This window comes from Ochotona curzoniae, unplaced genomic scaffold (genome assembly GCF_017591425.1).
Source record: "Ochotona curzoniae isolate NIBS_2020 unplaced genomic scaffold, NIBS_Ocur_1.0 contig_4516, whole genome shotgun sequence".
In the NCBI taxonomy this organism is placed as follows: domain Eukaryota; kingdom Metazoa; phylum Chordata; class Mammalia; order Lagomorpha; family Ochotonidae; genus Ochotona; species Ochotona curzoniae.
This window is the reverse complement of record NW_024466313.1, coordinates 3,533,561-3,546,506: the sequence shown is the minus strand read 5'-3', so window position 1 is coordinate 3,546,506 and position 12,946 is coordinate 3,533,561. Positions and strand designations below refer to the sequence as shown.

The following is a 12,946-nucleotide window of genomic DNA, read 5'->3' as shown; positions in this document are numbered from 1 at the left end:
CTGCGGGTTGTCGCGGGAGCCCCGGGTGAGAAGGGCACCTAGCACCCTCAGGGGCAGCCTGGCTGCCGGCCTTCAGCCTCCTGACTCCCTGCTGCACACAGGTGGGAGGCACAGGCTGCGGGGAGCAGAGCCCAGCAGGTGGCGTTCCCCCAGCTCGGCCTCAGGACAGCCGCTCCCACAAGCCCTGCAGAGCAAGCGTCCACGGCTCACGCACCTGCCGGGGCCCAGCCACCAGGGCCAGCCCGGAGTCAGGGGCCTGTGTCTGCACACCCCCTTCTCTTCTCCAAGACCATCACCCCCTCCGGGAGGACACACCCACACGCCCTCGCCCCTGCCACAGGCCCCACCTACTGACCCAACTCCAAGACAGGGCTGCCCTGCGTTTGCAGCAGCCACACCTGGGCCCCCAGGTACCCTACCCTGTCTGACTGGCCAGCAGCTCAAAAACACAACAGGGATAAGCTGCCCCAACCTCCTGATTCTGGGGCACATTGACAGACCCAACGCAGCCGTCCTGACCCTGGCCACACAGGGATGTATCTCTCATGGGCTTCTTTTTTTTTTTAAGATTTATCTATTTTTATTGGAAAGGCAAATTTATAGAAAGAAAGGGATTCAGAGAGGAATATCTTTCATATGCCGATTCACTCCCCAAGTGGCCACGATAGCTGGAGCTCAGCCCATTAGGAGCCAGGAGGTTCTTCCGGGTCTCCCATGCGGGTGCAGAGTCCCAAGGCTTTGGGCCGTCCTTGATAGCTTTCCCAGGCCACAGGCAGGAGCTGGATGGGAAGGGCAGCAGCCAGGACACAAACTGGCACCCAGTGCATGCCAAGGCGAGGACTGAGCCACTGGGCCATCACGCCAGGCCTGCCATTTGCTTCTTATTGTTCCAATTCTTACACATGCGCAGAAGCACCATGGAATGCCCCCACGGGAAGAGGGAAGAGCTAGGCTGAGCGTGGAGACACGCACCTGCCTCAGCAGCACACACCGTCGTGTCATGGGCAGAACAGATCCCAGGTGTGTGCTGACACACACGGCAACATCCTCGTCTCCAGAACGACCTTGGTTAAGGGCTGACTTGGTTAAGGGCTGACTTGGTTAAAGGCTGACTTGGTTAAGGGTTGACTTGGTTAAGGGCTCACTTGGTTAAGGGTTGACTTGGTTAAGGGTTGACTTGGTTAAGGGCTGACTTGGTTAAGGGTTGACTTGGTTAAGGGCTCACTTGGTTAAGGGCTCACTTGGTTAAGGGTTGACTTGGTTAAGGGTTGACTTGGTTAAGGGCTCACTTGGTTAAGGGTTGACTTGGTTAAGGGTTGACTTGGTTAAGGGCTGACTTGGTTAATGGAAGTGGTGACTTCTAACACCACGGATCACAACACCAGAGTGCTGGCGACACCTGCACTTCACAGCCTGTCCACAAGATGGCATCTCCACCTCCCCACGGGGCAGCAGCTCATCCACAGCCAGAGACCGGCTCTGTCGGACCCATTAACGGGCGCAAAGGAGGGGATGGACCGGCCCCAGTGCCCCAGCCTCGGGTGACAGCAAACAGAGCGGCACTCTTGGCCAGGGGCAGGCTGAGTGCCCAGGCTGACTCAGGAGCCTTCACCAGCAACGGAGTGGACAGACAAGGACTGGACATGGTCTTCCATGACCAGGTTCATTCCTCAGATGGCTGCACACACGCGCACATCCACACACACACACACGCCAATTCCCTGAGTGGCAATCCCCTGGGTGTGCACACTCACCCTCCATCCCTGGGAGACACAGCCTTGAGAACGGAACCAGGGACCGGGCAGCAGGACCTCTTCACGCAGGCAAGGACTGGGTATCGCGACCCGGCAGCCCTGCATTGCGGCTTCCCGGCTCCTGCTCTGACCCCTCCTTCAGGGGCTTCCCCGGCTGCCCTCTCCCAGAGTACCTGTGCCTTCCAGCAGCCTCTCAGAGTGTGGCCTCCTCACGGATAGCCCAGCGTTAACCAGGGCACCACACAGCAACGGGTAACAATGACTACCCGGCCGTCTCCCTGGCAGCGCGAATGCAGGCTGCACTTCGGGGACCGAGCTGCCAGGAGGAAGCAGAACCAGGAGCCAGGAGCCTCCTCCAGCTCTCCCACGACGGGGCAGCGCCCAAGCACCTGGGCCATCAGCAGGGGGCTGGGTCAGAAGTACAGCAGCCAGAACATGAACCGGTGCCCGTATGCGATGCCAGATCTGCAGGCAGAGGATTAGCCTGTCATGACACCACTGCACTGGCCCCACAATGGTTTAAAGCCGAGTTCTCCAGTCCTGGGACACAGCTCCTAGTGCCCAGGGTGTGTGTGTGCCCAGCAGCGGGCCCCCTGCTCAGTGACTGCCAGTTCCCAGGAGCGGCTTGAGGTCTCTGCTCTACCCCCACCTTCCCGCACACCACATGGACACAGGCTGTCCGTGTGCCAGGCAGGACACGGGGCAGCGCAGAACCGCAGTGACACAGGTTTTATCTCGAAACCATACAAAGCAGGTCCACCTCAGAGGCCGGTAAACTGCACAAGCTGGCTACTTCCATGCCCGGGAGCCAGCACTCCTGGGACCAGTGTACGCTGCACGGCGGGGGCAGGGAGCATGCTCACGATGCCAAGCCACAGGAGCCTGAGGAAGACACGTGCACCTCAGCAAACGGGGCGGCACGGGGCGCACAGACGGCAGACAGCCGCACGGGCGGACACCTGGAGGTCAGAAGCTGACCGGCCCTCGTCCTGCACTCACCCAGGAGCCCATACACACACCAGCTCGTGTCCTGCCAGACTCGCTTCCCATCCAGCTCCCTGCTTGTGGCCTGGGAAAGCAGTCAACAATGGACCAGAACCATGGGATCCTGCCCCCACGTGGGAGACCTGGAAGAAGCTCTGGGCTCCTGGCTTCAGATCCACTCAGCTCCGGCTGTCGCAGCCACTTGGAGAGTGAATCAGCAGATGGAAGATCTTCCTGTCTCTCCTCCTCTCTGCATATCTGACTGTCCACTAAAAATAAGTTTTTTCAAAAAAAGAAACAGCAGCTAACTGACTGCCATGGGAGAGGCCAAGAGGCAAGTACAGCAAACACCTGCAGGGCAGGCTACGGCCCACAGCCCAGCACCCACAGCCCACGGCCCAGCACCCACGGCCCAACCCAGGAGGAGGGAGAGAGGAGGGACAGGGAAGGGAAGACAGCGAAAGGAAGAAGAAAAGGGCAGAGTGGTCATGCCTGGCCCAGCAGCACGGCAGCCTAGCGGCTAAAGTCCTTGCCTTGAATGCACCGGGATCCCAGCAGCTCCACTTCCCATCCAGCCCACTGCTTGTGGTCTGGGAAAGCAGTCGAGGACGGCCCAAAGCTTTGGGACCCTGCACCCATGTGGGAGACCCAGGGGAGTTTCCTGGATCCTGGCTTCGGATCGGCATAGCATCGGCCATTGCGCTCACTTGGGGAGTGAGTCATCGGGCGGAAGATCTTTCTCTCTGTCTCTCCTCTCTGTATATCCGCCTTTCCAATAAAAATTTAAAAAATAATAAATCTTTTAAAAAAAAAAAGGAAAGAAAAAGGCTGCCTTGCTGGGGTCATACAGGGGACCTGCCTCCCTTCCTTTTTTCACTTACTGTTATTTAAAAAAAACACTAATTTAACAGAAAGAGACCCTACCCACAGCTCACTCCCTCAGTGGCAGTAACAGCCATGCGGGCCTCCCATGTGGGCGGCAGAGGTCCCTGTGTCCCACCAAAGGAGAGAAGCCGGCCCCTTGTGCCCCTCCAAGGCCATGGGGAGCGCAGGCCGTTGGGGACCGGGGGCCATGCGGCACAGTAGTGGCACCTGCCACGCACACCCTGCCAAGGCACTCACTCCCACGCACACACACCGCCCGGCACCTTCAGAGCACAGACAACCTTGCTCACTACGAGGACCGCGTGGGCTGTGGCTAAGCCAGGGCCCCGAGACGCAGCCGTCCTGGTGACCCAGGAAGGCCCAAGGACAAGTCCCCGAGACGCAGCCGTCCTGCTGACCCAGTAAAGCCCAAGGACAAGCGGACATCCCTAGAGGAACGGGGAGAATGGAGCGGCCACGGTGCTGACTACAGAAGTGCCCACAAGGCCATGGAGGGCCCCCCGACGGGCCTACAGGCCCAGGACGCCTGTCGGCTGTTCTCAAACACCCAGGCTGTGGGTCTGTCACGGCAAGTGTGACATCAACGTTTTGAAATGTTTATCTCCCGTGCACTGCTCACACCCAGCTGCTGCACTCCCCCCCAGCTCCCTAACGCACCTGGCACAGAAGCAGGCGACGGCCCAGGTCCCAGATCCACACGGGAGGCCAGAGTGCCAAGCCCTGGCTCCGGCCTGGTCAGGCTTGCCTACTGTGGTCATTTGGGGAGTGAACCAGTGGGTAGCGGAGTTCACTCTCACTCACTCTCAAGGCCACTGTCTCTCCCTGTAAATAAATATCTTTAAAAGGGGGGGCCCAGCGCAGTAGCACAGTGGTTAAAGTCCTCGTCTTGAACACGCTGGGATCCCATATGGGTGCCAGTTCTAATCCTGGCAGCCCCGCTTCCCATCCAGCTCCCTGCTTGAGGCCTGGGAAAGCACTTGAGGACAGCCCAAAGCCTTGGGACCCTGCACCTGTGTGGGAGACCCGGAAGAGCTCTGGGCTCCTGACTTCGGATGGGCTCAGCTCCAGCCACTGCGGTCACTTGCGGAGTGAACCATTGGATGGAAGATCTTCTTCCTCTGTATATCTGCCTTTCCAATAAAAATAAATAAAACCTTTTTTTAAAAAGACAAAAATACGAGCTGGGTCAGAGCAACCACTGGCACATGCGAGATCTGTAGTGGACACAGGGCTGGTTGGTGAACGGAGGGGACGCGCAGCTGGCTGATTCCCACTGGTGAGTGCAAAGGCCAGAGTCGGGGCTGGCTAGTTTGAAAATGGCTGCAGTGTCCCTCAGCACAAGTGTGGACGGAGTCTGGGGCGTGCAAGACTCCTGCACCCACTGGTGCTTGTGAGAACCAGGGTAGGGGTAGGACGAGCTAGGCTAGGTAGCTAGCTCGGTCTCTGCCCCCGCTGAGCTAGGCGTGAGCTGTGTCTGGGTGTGGACCAGGCTTGGCTGGGCTGTAACACTCAACAGTAAAACCCAGAACTGGTGAAGGCCAGTCAGGAAAGGCCACTGTTACTGCTGGGCAAGAGATGGACTAAGTAGGGCTGCCCATGGACCCTCCAATGGGAGCAAGATCTGCATTGGGAGAGGTTCTGACGGAGCAGCTCAAGGAACTCCTCTGTCAGGACACAGTCCCTGCAGCCCAGAGCAGTCCACGGGATGGACCCACCAGCACACACTTGGGGCAGGATAGGGGTGAACCAGGCCAGGGCACTTCATACCACTCGCTGGCAAATCTGAGCGCCAGAATGGAGTGTGGGTCAGGCCAGGTTTGGCTGCAACACAACCCAGCTCACACAGGGGCCAGGGCTGAGGGCCGGCTGGGCTAGGCTGCAGCCCTCACCAGGAGGAGCTGGAACTGGGGGTGGGCCGGGCCTGGACAGACTACAGCACCCACTGACAAACACCTAGGTGACATGGGCCATGCCAGACTGGGCCGCAGCACCCAACCAGCACACGAGACCCAGGGGGAGGGAGCACAGCTGGTAGGGGGGCTACAAGGAGTTCCCCTGTGGGACCACCATTCCCACTGAAGAGCATGAGTTGGGATGGGGGAAGACCAGGCTGGGCAAGGTTACAACACACCTGTTGCCCTCATGTGAGCTCATCGGGGGAAAGCCAGGCTGGGCTGACTGTTCCTGCTGGTGCAAGCATCAGTCAGAGTGGGTGAGGGTTGGTTGGGCTTTGCCACAGCATCAGCTGGCACACGCTGGCATGGGGGGCCAATTCTGTCAAGTTAAACTGCAGAACCACCTGGAGAGTGCCAGATCCAGGAGTGGGAGTGGGCCTGGTAGGGAAACAGTGGGCACCTCCCTCTTGGGTTGCCACTGCCACTGGTGAACATGAGAACCAGGACTGGGGCAGGCATGGCCAGACCGAGAGTGGCACTCACTGGCACGTGTATGGGCTAGATAGAGGGGCTGGTTGGGTTGAACTGGGCTTCAATGCCCATTGACGTCTATGAGAGCTGAATGGATGTGGGACAAGCTAGACCAGTCTGCTGTACATACTGGCAAGCACAGGAACCAGGGCAGAGGGCAGGCCCGGTGGGAGTTATGGCAGGATGCTCCAACCAGGCGGCCGCTCCTACTGGCGTACGTGAAGGCCAAATGTGAGGTGGGCCGGATCAGGCTGGGCTCCAACACCTATTGGTTTGTGCAAAAGACAGGGCTGGAGACAGAACTGACCCAGCAATTGCAACCACCAGTGTGTGCACGAGCTGACTGGGGTGACGGACTGTGCCAGACGCTGCACTGGCAAACACACACAGGAATCAGGTCGGGAATCACCTCAGATGACGTTTCTTTGGGGATCCCCCAACTGGGACTCAAACCCAAACCATGGAGAGAAGTGCAGGTTCCGTGATCTGTGGAGTGCATGTCAGAGCCAGGCCTCCTCGAGGCTCAGACGGAGCAGTGGGCAGCATATCCAGCTGCACATGGAGGATAAAACCACTTGAGCAGGACCCTCGGAGCATGCCCCACGCTGGGGACCTGGGATGGGTGGGAGGCTGTCCTCCATTCCAGGGTGCAGAGGTGTTTGGCAGGCTTGGTGGCTTCTCTCACCTTCCCCCTTCCCCCAGATACAGGAAGGAAAAACAGACTGTGGAAATGGTGATGTCACCCACCTTCCTGTAGCCTCAACTCTGATCACCCTAATCAACCATGTACAAATCATCAAAACAAAATAAAAACTAGGGCCTGGAGTGGTGGCCTAGTGGTTAAAGTCCTCGCCTTGAATGTGCCGGGATCCCATATGGAAGCCAGTTCTAATTCCAGCGGCCTTGCTTCCCATGCAGCGCCCTGCTTGTGGCCTGGGAAAGCACTCGAGGACGGCCCAAAGCCTTGCACCTGCGTGGGAGACTTAGAGGAGGTTCCGGGCTCCTGGCTTCGGACTGGCGCAGCACCAGTCATTGTGGTCACTTGGGGCGTGAATCATCGGACGGAAGATCTTCCTCTCTGTATATCTGACTTTGTAATAAAAATTTTTCTAAAAATAAATCTTTAAAAAAATTAATGGGGAAAAAGCACAATGTGTATTGTTCCACCTCTGCTAATCCAAACATCTTTTGAACACTTTCTTGGCTCTGCTTTATGAAAGCCACTGCGAGCAGACGCACGAGTAACAGCTCACATTACCACTGGGTGCAGTGTCCGAATCCCGCCAGCGCAGACACTAAACCAACTTTCATGGCCCAGAGTGCACCACCAGCTTTCACACACCATGCACGGCACCTCCCTCTAGGGCAGTCAGACCACCAGGCTTCAGCTTCAACCAAAGACTGGGAGAAAATAAAGCCACATATCTGATCAGCGACACACACAGACCACAGGAGCCACTCAGCATCCTCAACAAGAACCCAGTCAGCAGCCAGGCACGGGCCTCAAGGACCCCTCACGGAGCGGCCAGCGTGCACAGCCAGGCACGGGCCTCAAGGACCCCTCACGGAGGGGCCAGCGTGCACAGCCAGGCACGGGCCTCAAGGACCCCTCATGGAGGGGTCTCGGAGCCAGCGTGCACGGCAGAGCCACCTGGGGCCAGAGCAGGCGTCACCTCCAACTCCCAGCACCTTCACGCAGCCACTGCGGAGAGCAATGGCGGGCCACCCCCAGCTGAGCCCAAGCCCCTCAGGACCTGCTGCGCCCATCCAGGTGTTTCCAGGAAACACAGAAACGTGTCCACAGGAAGACAGAGGGTTACTACGCACCAAGCCACTGAGGGGAACCACGCAGTGTCCACCGACAGGGCCACAGCACTGCTGGGCAGCGAGGCGCAGCTGCTGCGAGCCGTCACCACCCCTGCCACCCCTGACGGGGGCAGAGAGCCAGGAGGAAGGAGCGGCCATGAGGCTCCACAAGCCTGCAGGCAGCTGCCCCCGGCCGGCCAGGCCCGTCCGCACACAGGGCCACCCCACGAGACCGGGACGGTGGGAGCCTTCTCCAGCCAGGACTCAGCGCTTGGTGGGCATGGTCACCGGGCGTTCCCCATGGCCGGAGGCCCCGACACCCTTCCCGGGACACGCAAGGCACGGCGGTCTCCCTGGCAGGCTGGAGTCGAGGCGTGCTTGCGAGGGCTCCCCGAGTCGGGGCCCTGGCGATTCCTGTGTCGTGCAGGGCGTGCGAAGGGATGGGGTGACAGCAGCTCCATGCCCGCTTCAGCCGTGACACTGCACAAGCTGGCGCGTTCTCCTTTTACCTCAGACTGAAGAGGAGCCCCCTGGGAAGGAAGAGGGGTCTCTGAGCCTACAGTTTGAGGGTACAGAGACAGTCACACGGGGAGCCAGGAAGCAGCGAGCACCCAGACCACACTGGAACCCCAAGTCAGTAACCTTGTCTGAGGGTAGGCCACCCCGGCCCCAGGATCCCAGCGACCGGAACACTAGGACGGCGGGCATACAACAGGTGCCCCTCGCCCCAAACTCGGCTCAGAACCAGTGTGAAAACAGCCGGGTCCAAGCTGCATCTGCTTGGCCAAGTTTTTAAAAAAAGACACGAAAAGTTACTTTTCTGGTGATCAAATTGACAAGCACCACCAGGCAGCAATTGCAAATTTTAACCTTTTACCCTAAGGGGGGAACCCAAACTTCCCCTATACACACCCCACAGAGCACGGACCTGCCCCCTCCCACTGTCCTACCTGGTCCAGGGCTTGCTGGGCCCAGCTGGAGCCCCACAGTGGGCCTGCTGGGGCTGTGTCTCACCAGGAGGCCTTCAGGATTTGAGCTGGGAACCCAAGGGCTGTATCTGCTATGACCGGGCAGTTCCTCCCACAAGCCTGCCCAGCCCCAGCTGCATGCCAGCCAGCTGATGGCACTGTCCAAAGCCCCCACCTGCACCAGGGGCCACCAGATGTGGTAAGAAGCTGCCCATTACAGGCTATATAGCCAGTGCCCCTTCTCAGAGCCGCCCCTCGGACACCCACAGCCTCTGTCAGCACGGTTCGAGTCCCAGCTCCCCCACTCCTCATGCAGGTCCCTGCCAAAGCCACAGCGAGCCACGGGTGTGGGGGAGCAGGATGGAACTCCAGGCTCCTGGTCTGGGCCTGCCACGTCGGCTGCCGCAGCCATCTGGAGCATCAACCTGAGGGTAAGAGCTTTCTCTCTCGGAAACTCTGCCTTTCAAATAAATAACTCCACAGGATTTTTAACAACAATAATACTATGCCCCACTCCCAGCCCCATAGGGACCTCTCGGGCACACTTGGGGCTCCGGAGCCGCAGCCCTGCACTGGTCAACAGAAACGTCCTGAGTGAGGACAAGCACAAACTGCTCCCCTCGCCAAAGCCAAAGGCCCAACAGAGCGCAGCCTTGGAGGGCAGGGGAGGCCAGGCCTGGAGGGGCTGACACAGGGGGAGGCCAGGCCTGGAGGGGCTGAGACACAGGGGGAGGCCAGGCCTGGAAGGGGCTGAGACAGGGGGAGGCCAGGCCTGGAGGGGCTGACACAGGGGGAGGCCAGGCCTGGAGGGGCTGAGACACAGGGGGAGGCCAGGCCTGGAGGGGCTGAGACACAGGGGGAGACCAGGCCTGGAGGGGCTGAGACACAGGGGGAGGCCAGGCCTGGAGGGGCTGAGACACAGGGGGAGGCCAGGCCTGCAAGGGGCTGTGACACAGGGGGAGGCCAGGCCTGGAGGGGGCTGAGACACAGGGGGAGGCCAGGCCTGCAAGGGGCTGTGAGACAGAGGGAAGCCAGGCCTGGAGGGGCTGAGACACAGGGGGAGGCCAGGCCTGGAGGGGCTGAGACACAGGGGGAGGCCAGGAGGCCAGGCCTGCAAGGGGCTGTGAGACAGAGGGAAGCCAGGCCTGGAGGGGCTGAGACACAGGGGGAGGCCAGGCCTGGAGGGGCTGAGACACAGGGGGAGGCCAGGCCTGGAGGGGCTGAGACACAGGGGGAGGCCAGGCCTGGAGGGGCTGAGACACAGGGGGAGGCCAGGAGGCCAGGCCTGCAAGGGGCTGTGAGACAGAGGGAAGCCAGGCCTGGAGGGGCTGAGACACAGGGGGAGACCAGGCCTGGAGGGGCTGAGACACAGGGGGAGGCCAGGCCTGGAGGGGCTGAGACACAGGGGGAGGCCAGGCCTGCAAGGGGCTGTGAGACAGGGGGAGGCCAGGCCTGGAGGGGGCTGAGACACAGGGGGAGGCCAGGCCTGGAGGGGGCTGAGACACAGGGGGAGGCCAGGCCTGGAGGGGCTGAGACACAGGGGGAGGCCAGGCCTGGAGGGGCTGAGACACAGGGGGAGGCCAGGCCTGGAGGGGCTGAGACACAGGGGGAGGCCAGGCCTGGAGGGGCTGAGACACAGGGGGAGGCCAGGCCTGGAGGGGCTGAGACACAGGGGGAGACCAGGCCTGGAGGGGCTGAGACACAGGGGGAGGCCAGGCCTGCAAGGGGCTGTGAGACACAGACTGGAGGAGCATGGTATGCTGTGATCACGCAGTGCAGGGCAGAGGAGGCCGGAAGTCCAGCAGCTGGGCTGGCGGCCGCCCCACAGTGCCTGGGTGTCACACCCTCCCTGGTTAGCAGCCCCTGCCCCGCCCCCCAAGAAGCAGCCTGCAGGTGGGGGTTCACCTGGAGCCCAGGTGTGTGCGTTCACTCTCACTCCGCCTCACACGGGTGGGTTTTCACCTCCCGAGCACCCATTCTGCTGCCCCAGAGGGGGCAAACCCGGACACCAAGTGCCCACCAAGTCAGTAAGAGACGCCGCGAGGGACCCTCCGAACGCTGGCTGAAGCCGATCCCGTCCCGGGGGTCCCAGGAAGGCCAGGCCACTGCTTACAGGACGGGCATCCACCCCGGCCACCGGCTGATGGACCGACCTGCAGGAGCAGACTCCGACACTGACGCGGCACGGCACCCCACGTACAACCCGGAGGCACGTCTAGCCGAGGGCAGGAGGACACAGCCCCGCGGCTGGACACCCAACAGGTGGGGAGTCCGGGAGCCCAGAAGGCGCCCGCCCAGACAGGGCCCCGGGCCCAGCCCTGCCCCGGCTGACGCGGGCAGCTGCCCACAGCCTGGGCGGGGAGCTCAGCGATCGGCGCAGCTGGACTCGCAGCTGGACTCGGCCGGCGCACTTCCCGCGGGGCCGGGCCGGCACCTGCCAGGGCAGGGCAAGCCAGGGGCGGGCAGGGCAAGCCAGGGGCGGGCAGGGCAAGCCAGGGGCGGGCAGGGCAAGCCAGGGGCGGGCAGGGCAAGCCAGGGGCGGGCAGGGCAAGCCAGGCCTGGTCGCTCACAGGCGGCAGGAGGGACGGGGACAGGGACAAACTGCCCGACGCCAACTCGCGAAAACACAGAGGGGAAAAGCCCTAATGCCCTCCCGCCTGCAGCTGCGAGCCCGCTCAGCAAGTCCGCCAGGCCGCGAGACAGTGACGCCGCCGACCGGGGACGCGCCTGCCGCATCCCGCGGGGGCACCCCGCCGCCCCTGGGCGCTCGCCCCCTGCCCCGAGCAGGGACCCCGGGCGCGCCGAGGTCGGAGCCCAGCCCCCGGGCCCGCGGCCGCCCCGCCGCACTCACAGGTCACGATGGGCTTGTTCTCCATGGTGTAGACCACGGGCGCCTGCGCCTCCTCAGCCGCGGCCATGGGCGTCCGGCGTCACCGGGCCGGCCCCCCGCGCCCCATGGGCAGCCCCGAGCCTGCGCCGCGGCACCGCCCGCCGGGCCGCGCGAGGCAGCTCCGGAGCCGGCCGTGCCACCGAGGCCGCCCGCTGCCCGCCGCTCGCCGCCGCCGGCCGCTGCCCGCAGGCCGCTCCGCTTCCGGCCTCGGGACCGCTTCCGGGGCGCGCGGCGTCAAGGGGCGGGACGCGCACGGGGCGGCACCGGGCGCGCGCCGCACCTGCTGGGGAACTGCGCCGCCGGGAGGGCGCGCCGGGGCGGGCCGGGAGGGCGCGCCGGGCCTCCTCCGGGGAGTCCTCCGGGAAGGTCCGGGAGGGCCTGCCGGGCCTCCTCCGGGGAGTCCTCCGGGAAGGTCCGGGAGGGCGCACCGGGCCTCCTCCGGGGAGTCCTCCGGGAAGGTCCGGGAGGGCGCACCGGGCCTCCTCCGGGGAGTCCTCCGGGAAGGTCCGGGAGGGCGCGCCGGGCCTCCTCCGGGGAGTCCTCCGGGGCGGGCCGGGAGGGCGCACCAAGCCTCCTCCGGGGCAGACCGGTAGGGCGCGCCTGGCCTCCGGGGACGTGGCCTTCCCAGTGCCCGCTGCTGGTCGCCACACCTGCAGCACGGGGACCTCTGGCGTGCTATAGTCAGCCGGTCCCTTTTCCGCTGCCCCTTCTGAGTCGGCTATGTCCCTCCCGACAAGGCGACCCGAGAGGACAGGCTGTGACCCTACCCCCGCCCCCCACCCCAGGCCTTTCCGGGGCCAGAGCGGGGGCGGGGAGGGGGGCAGTGCCACGAGATAAAGCCGGTGCACAGAAAGTGAGTTTGAGTTTGTGAAGTCTCCCTTATGGGGTGCCTGGATGACGGTGGGACCCAACCAAGGCAGGAGCCCAAGATGGGAAGACTGGGGGAGGCGCGCTGCTGGGGTCTTTGGCCAAGCCCTGTCCGGAAACGCCAGCTGCTCAGAGCCGGGAGGAAATTCTGCCAAGTGGCAGCTAAGCCAAGCACAGCCCCGGGACAGGACAGCGGCCACCCAACGGCAGGCTTGGGCCCCGAGCAGGCATGGGGACACACAGTCACTGGCCGTGCACAGAACTAGGGAGAGGGTACCCTTGTCAGGGTCTAAGGCACAGAATAGAAACCGGTTCCCTGGACCCAGCTGTTCCAATTAGGGGAAAGAAAAGCAGCAGGGACAAAAA

At 62.6% G+C, this 12,946-nt stretch overlaps 1 protein-coding gene across 1 annotated transcript in view; it reads right to left on the bottom strand.

Moving 5' to 3' along the window:
• The window catches only part of TRAPPC10 (trafficking protein particle complex subunit 10), a 49,882-nt gene extending 38,062 nt beyond the window's left edge, over nt 1-11,820 (bottom strand). The window contains exon 1 of the mRNA XM_040986685.1: nt 11,675-11,820. Coding sequence (XP_040842619.1) covers nt 11,675-11,741 — 67 coding nt within the window. The 5' untranslated portion in view covers nt 11,742-11,820. The remainder of the gene's footprint in view (nt 1-11,674) is intronic.
• Between the last annotated feature and the right edge of the window lie 1,126 nt (nt 11,821-12,946).